Genomic DNA, 8,662 nt, shown 5'->3' on the forward strand with positions numbered 1-8,662 from the left:
CCTGAGCAGACACATGAAAGTAAAGGCCTGCAAGAGGTCCCCAGGTTAAACTGGAGACTGGAGGTGACAATGGCCTTGCGTTACATACTTGATTTTTTTTAAAGCCACAGCCTGGATTTTCCTCAATGCAGCATTTTCCTTCATTCCTGGCAATAAAGGAATTGTGCTGATCGATAGGTTTTTAAGTTCCCTTTTGGGGTGAAGGAAGATGAAAGAGCAGGAGTAAGTTGGACTCACGTCTGTGGATTTTTATTCTAACGAGCGTCATACATTTTTAAAACAGTGAAATCGGGCTTTAGCCTTGAAACGAACAAACAAGAAACTACCCTGTTAATAATTAATCAGAACTGTACATGACTTTGAACCAGGAATAACATTATGAGTAGATTTTCGTAGTGAAGAAATTGTCCTGACCATTTATGAGAGATTTGTGAATGAAGCTGAGGGACACGTGGTGGGGAAAATACTAGGAAAGGCTGCACGGAGCGGAGGGGCAGAGTCCAGCATTTGACGCCCACGGCACAAAGAGAAGCAAGTTTGGCGAGCATAAGATGATTTTTTATAAACATTCTTACTGGTCGGGGAAAAAATCAGGCAGTACCCAGGCAGATCTCTTCCCAAGTTTAAGTAGAAAGGGTGGAAAAGGCTGTCGAGAGCTGGACTTCCCAGCGTAGGGTGCTGCGCCCTCAGCACCTCTCACCAGGGCGAACTTGCAGGAGTCAAGTGACAAGGAAGGTCGCCCGCGGGCCAGCTGAGGGGACGCACCAGTGTGCTGAAGCCACACGGGCCCAGCTCTGGGCCTCGGATTCTGAGAAACGAGTCCAAACGTCGCCCAAAGCAAACAAACTAACACACATTTACACAGAGAAACGGGAGTTCGGAGGGAACCAGCGTTCTCGGGCCAAGGGGACGACCCAGTCTGTTCCGACCAGGACGCTAAATCGAGGTCGTCGAGCAGCACCGTGAGCAAAGGGAGACGGATGACGAATGCCGCTGGAAGGTGACATCACCGAAGCTGGAAAACCTGCTGGTGGCTTCTCCCCACGCCTCTGCCCTGGGCCCAGGCGGGGGAGGGGTGGGGGTGGGGGACAGCACCCCGGCGTCCGTGCCCTGGGAGGCTGGGGACACGAGGGTGCAGCATCGACGCCGGGAGCTCTCGCCGGGAGTCTGGGGTCCCCCGGGTGTCTCCGAGGTCCTTTCTGGTGTCTGTGAAGTCAAAATTATTGTCACAACACTAAGATGGCACCTGCCTTCCTCACTTTTCTCCTCTCCCAAGGGAGTTTTCCAGAGGCTGCGTGGCATGTGATGACGTCACTCTGACAGCTATCGGAAAGTGTGCTTGTTATGTTTTTAATTTTTCTCCATTTGAATTTCTAATACGATAAACATCAGTAGCTATAAGCCACATTAAAAAAAAAAAAAGATCTTTAGGGCTCTCAGTATTTACGAGCGGAAACGTGCCTATGACAAAAGGCTTCAGAACCACTGGTACAGACCGACATCTCACCGTCGACACTAGAACACAAGCCAACACGAGAATGCTATTCTAGCTCATGAAATTTTCAAAATATACTAGTACTCCAGACGAAGGCTTCTTAATGAGCTTTAGGGAACATTTTATCTCATTAGGCGCATAATATTCAGATTAACAAAATAAAATGAATGATACTCGAACTCTTCAGTTTTAATCGATACACCTTATAATTGTGTCGATTAAACCGTCCGTCTTTGGGAGAAGTGAGTGAGAAGGTGGCGGAAAGAGCGAGGACTCTGGCCACCCTTGGACGGCAGAGCCGCGTCTCCTTTATGGTGTTGGGGGGACAGCGAGAGGCACCGGTGTCAGCGACTGGCCGGGGGAGGCTGCTCTCTCTGGGGGTTCACGAGTGCTGGGCGCCCATCACCCGCAGCCTCATTATCTTGCCGGCCGGCTCCTTCCTGGGCGAGGAGGGCAGCTGTGTCTTCTGCAGAGCTCTGTAGGTGTCTGCCAGCAGCCCGTGGAACACAGCCGTCCGGGGCCCCAGAATGGGCAGTCTGTAGTGGACGCTCTCTGGAGGGCAGTGGAGAAGGGAGGGCGAGGGCTGCTTAGATGCGATTGTTAAAGAAACTCGAAATAACCAAAGGTCACTAAAGCCCTCTTCGACCTTGGGAAACAGATTCAAAATTCTCATAGGAATTCCCCTTACTGGAACCGTCTAATGCCCCTCAGAGGTGAAGCTTTTACAGACCTCGTCAAAGAAGCTCGGAAGGGGAGCCTAGAAATACAACTCAGGGATGGGGAGTCACAGCTGGCTATTAAATTAAATTAAAAATGAAGATAAAATGCGTCCGGAGTTGTAATGTGAGTCAAAGGGATAGAGGGCTATTCGGTTTTCAGAGGACTATTTAGAGACACGGATATTATTCTGCTCTTCAGACAAACATGATTTCACAAAAAGGCCCCAGGAGAGAAAAAGGACTTGCATTTCAAAAGGAAACTTTGTTTTACAAAATAATTTGTTTCAGGACTCCTTATAATCCTTGCCATCCTGACTTCTTCTTTGAATATTATTTTATTTACAAGAAGTTGTTGATATTCAACTTTTCCAGAAGATCTGGGGCTTGAAGAAGAGTCAATTGGTACATGAAATAACATCTTCCCCCTGGAAGTCACCGAGTGACTGAGGGAGCTGGAGATGGGAACTCTGTGGGACAAGCTCCTCCCTCCAGCTGAGTGAGAGCTGAGCGATGTCACAAGGTCACACACCTAGGATCCGGCTCAGTCTCATCGCTGCGATGACGAGGAAACAGAGGTCCAAGGCCACAGGCCCTGATGAACTGAGGACCAGAACCCAGAGCTCTTTGTACCGTATGACACCGCGGTGCCAGGTGGCAGGTATCCCTACCCATGTTTACTGACAAGCGTCTCTGAGTGTCGTGGAACTCTGGACTCAAGGCCAAGTCGAGATACACGAGTTCAGAGCCTTATGGAGATGGCTCTTCCCACTTCCTTAGTTCTCACTAGTAATTATTGATAATCTATGAAGTTCAGCTGAATCCAGAAAATCACACAAAGTCACTGCTGTGATCAACAAAGTGAGGCAGACAGTCATCGGCAGTGACAGTGGCTGGGATGAGCCAGCCACTTGGTCTCTGCGGCACGGCCACAGGCAGCACAGCACAGGCGGGTGGCCCCGCAAGCAATAAACGGGCTCTGCGGTGGGGACACGTGTAAGCCATATAAACCGCGGGGCTGGGGCCGCGTAGGCAGTTTTCCCGGGCAGATCAAAGGTGAAGGCTGCTTGTCCTGAGGCGCTGGCTCTTGGGAGGAGGGGGTGGTGGGGTGGAGTGGGAGATAAAACGCTTCTCCGGTTTTACAGGCAGGAACGCCGAGGTCCAGAGAGTTTAAACAATTGGGCGAAGCCCGTACAGCCAGACTAGGATCCGAGGCCACTTCTCTCGGCAACTGGGCTAGTGCTTTCCCCATAAACTCAGAGACACACACACGAGCAAAGCTCGGCTCCGAAAGGGCGTGGCTGGCACCAACGTGGATTTACTAAGCTCCAGCTCCAGGCCAAGCCCATCAGCACCGTCCCTTAAGTGCCACCTGCAAGACCGGTGTCCTTGGATGGACTCCATGGGCAAGACCCAGGCCTATCCAAGACCATAACATGCCGATCTCGCAAACACCAAGTCCAGCTCTTGTATCAGCCATTGGCACACACCCCCAGGGCTATTAAGTCGATGAAAGGCATCTTATCACATTGTCCTATTGAATTAGGAAATAAACATGCTCGCTGAGGGAAAGGTGCACGTGCGTATGTGTGCGTGTGCGTGCATGTGTGCGTGTGTGTGTGTGTGTGCGTGTGTGTGTGTGCGCGCGCGCGCGCACACGCACGCATTGCTTGTGAGGCACACGTGGCTGGTACAGAGAAACCTGAATACGACTGCAAGTCACCCACTGTGCTCTTGGCTTCAAGGGACTGAGGTGGCTGCAGACCAGAGGACGGCTGTGGGGAGGGGGCGGCCTGTCACCCACTGTGCTCTTGGCTTCAAGGGTCTGAGGCGGCTGCAGACCAGAGGACGGCTGTGGGGAGGGGGCGCTTCTGTTGAGTGGACGCGCTCAGCCCTCAGCCCGTCAGCCCGCGGTGGCTGCATGAGCACGTGCGCGGGCCAGGATTTCTGGGTTCATAAGAAGCGATGCGCTGGGCTTTAGTCCCACTAGCGCGGATGTCTCCAACCCTCGGCTGTCGCCTGAGTCTCTGGTCCTCCCTTTTGGTGCCCCCTTTGAGATACACGCTCTGCCCCCTTTCCTGAGGCCTTCAGTTCTGTTCCAGGACGGAGCTTAGAGCCCCCACCTGTGTGAAGGGAAGAGGTGATGCTGTGTGTGTCGAATGAAAGAGAAACCCAAGGTGGCTTCTGTTAGTATGGGAACAAACGAGGAGATGGACAAAGTGACTAAAGTGACAGCCTATCGTGCACTGAACCCTTGAATTATATCACCCCAAAGTCTCACCCACTCCCACCTTCCCCAGCCCGGTGTTGTTTCTCTAGAAGATGCGACTCGGGTCCATGCTGCGGCTGGAGACAGAGCTGCTGCCCTTCTGCTATTAACAGCAAGTGAGCATAAGAATAGCACTGGGCAGCTTCCGGGAGAGGCCGGGGCTTTAGGAAGTCTGGGGTGGGAGGTTCAGGCCATTCCAGGGGGCGAGAATGCAGTTCCCTCCCCCACTTCATTGGTACTATCAGTTCTGCCTGAGAAGGGCGTTATTTACTTGGCGCCGAGCTCTATGAAAAGTCTTCGGCAGGTGGATTATGGGGCTCTTTAGAAAGAATGGTGCAGAAGCAGGTGGCATGGAGAGGACCCAGGAAGAAACATGACATGGATAAAGGCAAGCGAGGCCCGAAGATGGGACAGGTAAGGCTGGAGTGAAGGGAGGGCTTTGGACCCACAGAAACAGGCCAAACAAACAATACGTCAAAGAGAAAGGGAGAGAGGATGGAACCCCAAGACCCCGACTAGCCAAAGCAATCTTAAGAAAAAGTAACAAGCCAGAGGTACACACCCCCTCACTTCAAATTATACTACAAAGCTGCAATAACCAAAACAGCAGGGTAATGGCAGAAAAATAGACACACAGACCCATGGAACTGAATTGAGAGCCTGGAAAACAAACCCATTTTACATAGGCAACTAATTTTTGACAAAGGAGCCAAAAACAACATATAACAGAGAAAGAAAAGCTTTTTTAGTAAAAGGTGCTGGGAAAGTTGGAAAGCCACATGCAAAAAAAAAAAAAAGAAAGAAAGAAATGGTGCTGGGAGAGTTGGAAAGCCACATGCAAAAAAAAAAAAGAAAGAAAGAAAAGAAAGAAAGAAAAAGAAAAGAAAGAAAGAAGCCAGACCGCTGACACCACACAAAAATTAACTCAAAATGAATTAAAGACTTGAATATAAGACCTGAAACAATAAGATTCACAGAAGGAAACATAGGTACTAAACCTAAGGACTTTGGTCTCAGAGGTGTTTTTGTGAACTGAACCCCAAAGGCGAGGAAAGGAAAAGCAAAAATTAATGAATGGCATTATATCCAACTAAAAAGCTTCTGCGCAGCAAAACAAACCAGCTACAAAACAAAGAAGCAACCAACGGGAGAAGATATTTGCAAACGATACCTCTAGTAAGCGGTTAATATCCAAAAATATTTCAAGAACGCATACAACTCGACAACAAAAGAATAAACAATCTAATTCAAAAAATTGGGCAGAGGACCAGAACAGACACTTTTCCCATAAGGACTTACAGATGACCAACAGATGTATGAAAAGATGCTCAACTTCACTAGCATGAGTGAAATGCAAATCAAAATAACACAGATACCACCTCACACCTGTTAGAATGACTATTATCAATGACCCAAGAAATGACGAGTGTTGGAGAAGATGCGGAGAAAAAGGACCCTCAACACTGCTGGTGGGAACGTAAACTGGTACAGCCACTATGGAAAACAGTGTGCGGTTTTCTCAGAAAATTAAGAATAGAGCTACGTTTTGACCCAGCGATCCCTCTTCTGGGTATCTACATGAAAAATCTGAAAAAATTTATCCTTAAAGATATATGCACCCCATGCTCATTGCAGCATTATTCACAATAGCCAAGACATGTAAACAATCCAAACATCCTTCGACGAATAACTGGATAAAGAAGATGTGGAACACCTATACAAAGGAATATTACTCAGCCATAAAAAATGATGAAATATTACCGATTGTGACGACATGGATGGATCTTGTGAGTATCATGCTAAGTGAAATAGGTCAGACAGAAAAGGACAAGAATCATATTATTTCACTCATGTGTGGGATATAAAATAGAAAACCACAAATAAACTCGGGGGGGTAGCGGGGAGGACAGAGGATAGAGTAAAGGGGGTCAAATACATGGAGACAGAGGGGACTAGACTTTGGGTAGTGACCACGCAATGTAATACACAGAAGTTGTATCACGGAACTGTAAACCTCAAACTTATTGTTATTAACCAATGTTACCCCAATAAAATTAATATTTTTTTAAAAAAAGAATGAGAATTTGTTCAGAAAAATCTAGAGATTTTCTTAGGATTAAACCTCTCATTCCATCACTCTGGGGCACTATGCCTCCCACCACACGGTACTCCAAAAGCAAGCAAACCTGTTGGGATGTCATCATAAGGACACTTGGGTGCAGTCTGATCTCTCGGTGGCTGAAGACTCATCATTCTGATTGGAGAAAGCAAGAAAACACATTAGTTATTTGACTAGAACTTGCTGGAAGGTGTCGTTATACATTTTAAAACAGAGATGGTCCCTTGAATCCAGCACTTGTCAGCTTGGTACCGACACCACTTTGCAGCAGAGACGACTGGGCCAAACTTGCACAAATAAAGTACTTTTTAATAAAGCACCAAACTTGCAAGATAAATAAATTGGGGCAACAAAATTTCAAAAGTCTCCTCCATAAAGGAGTGAACTTTTACTCAGAAATCCTGACTTCAGGTAGTTCAGTTTTCCGTTTAAAGTCTGCAAAGGATATTTATTTATTAGAACTATTTTCATTGTGATCCGATATGAGTTCTTTAAAAGCATGGAGTCAGTGGAGGTAAATGTTAGTAGCGCTGGAGCTGGCAGTGCTCAAACAGCTGTTTTCTCCATGATCCCATCCACCTGGGCTACACACCTGGTTTCGATGCATCTGAGTCCCCATCTCACCGTGGGACAAATGGCCCTGAGCTACACAGGGAATAATACCTACTTCTGTCCAACATACGCTTACAAAAAGGCCTATTTATTCCCCCATGTTATTACTCTCTGTATGAGGGGAAAAAAAATTAAAGATTGCCATTAGATCACATATAACTTAAAATTTTCTTCTTTTTCAATTACTATCGACATTCAATATTATATTTGTTTCAGGTGGTTAGCATAATGGTTAGACATTTACATAACTTATGAAGCGACCCCCTCAATAAGTCTAGTACCCACCTAGTTATTATAATACTATTGACTGTATCCGCTATGCCATACTTTACATCCCCATGACACATATAATTTTTTTGACTGGTCATATGTAAGGCTATGTGCACATTTCAGCCACCCACTGATAGACAAGTCTACCTACCTTGGTGCTTGATCTAGAATGAGTCATGTTTGGAGCGTTTTAATAAAGTAAAAACTGAGTCCTTCTTTCCTGTCTGATAGTTAAATACAGAAAACAAAACAAAACAAAACAAATAAAAAAACCCTAATATCCAACTAACCAAAATTCTGCCTGGATTTATTTCTGATAAACCTGATCTTGATAAGAAAGCAGCAGATAACCACTAGAGGAACTGATAACAGGAATTTTAGTCACTAGAAAGTAGCAGAGGGTGTCCAGGCTCCCGTGAGTTCTATCTGCCACCCACGTGGAGAATTCGTATTTAGTTCTTAGGAGACTAAGAAGCTCCTGCCCTGTTCCCTGTACTGTTCTCGTGAAGGCAGAAAGGACGACAAACCTTGTACGGCAGTGTCAACAGCTGTGCAAGCAAAAAGGTGAAAACGTTTTGGGTCTACCTGGTTTAACTGGGAAACGAAGCCAGTCAAGAAGCCCACTGCCTAGGCAGCCCCTCTGCATTCTGCTGTGTTTCTCTACCCACTGTCCTGCGGCCCCAAAGTGATATAATCAGTCGGAATTAAAGTCACGTCCCGATCAAAACCTTCGACTTACTTATGACTCAGTAAATTCTCAAAGGACAGCTGCAGATCATCTGGGATCATCATGGTTCTTGGTTGCACCTGAGGCGGAACGTCTCGTTAGAACACTGCCCCAAACCACATTCCCACCCACACAGGTAGGGTCCCACCTCAGCAGACTCGAGCAGTCATTCGCAGTCATTCGTGCACCACTGTGATATGGATCGACCAGCAGGGACCACCCCGCCCCACCCAAGTCATAGGGTCTTCGTTCTTCCCTGGCGATCGGATTCTGAAGTTAGGTACTTCACGATCAGTAAGACTTACAACTCCTTTTGTTTGGTTTACCCCCCAATTTTTCGGGTCTCAAGTTAACTGTCACTTTCTCACAGACACTCGACTCCGGGAGTCCTGTCTTGTGACCTCACTGTTCCCCAGGCTTCCTCTGTCAGAACACACACAACCCTTGCACTGTG

At 47.2% G+C, this 8,662-nt stretch overlaps 1 protein-coding gene across 2 annotated transcripts in view; it reads right to left on the reverse strand.

Moving 5' to 3' along the window:
* Positions 1 to 242: 242 nt before the first annotated feature.
* The window catches only part of CUNH1orf105 (chromosome unknown C1orf105 homolog), a 20,840-nt gene continuing 12,420 nt past the window's right edge, over positions 243 to 8,662 (reverse strand). For both annotated transcript variants that reach the window (XM_015586293.2, XM_025043957.1), the window contains exons 4-6: positions 8,221 to 8,288; positions 6,667 to 6,734; positions 243 to 2,047 (exon numbers count right to left, since the gene is read on the reverse strand). In XM_015586293.2, coding sequence (XP_015441779.2) covers positions 1,878 to 2,047; positions 6,667 to 6,734; positions 8,221 to 8,288 — 306 coding nt within the window. In that variant the 3' untranslated portion in view covers positions 243 to 1,877. The remainder of the gene's footprint in view (positions 2,048 to 6,666; positions 6,735 to 8,220; positions 8,289 to 8,662) is intronic.

This window comes from Pteropus alecto, unplaced genomic scaffold (genome assembly GCF_000325575.1).
Source record: "Pteropus alecto unplaced genomic scaffold, ASM32557v1 scaffold101, whole genome shotgun sequence".
Lineage (NCBI taxonomy): Eukaryota > Metazoa > Chordata > Mammalia > Chiroptera > Pteropodidae > Pteropus > Pteropus alecto.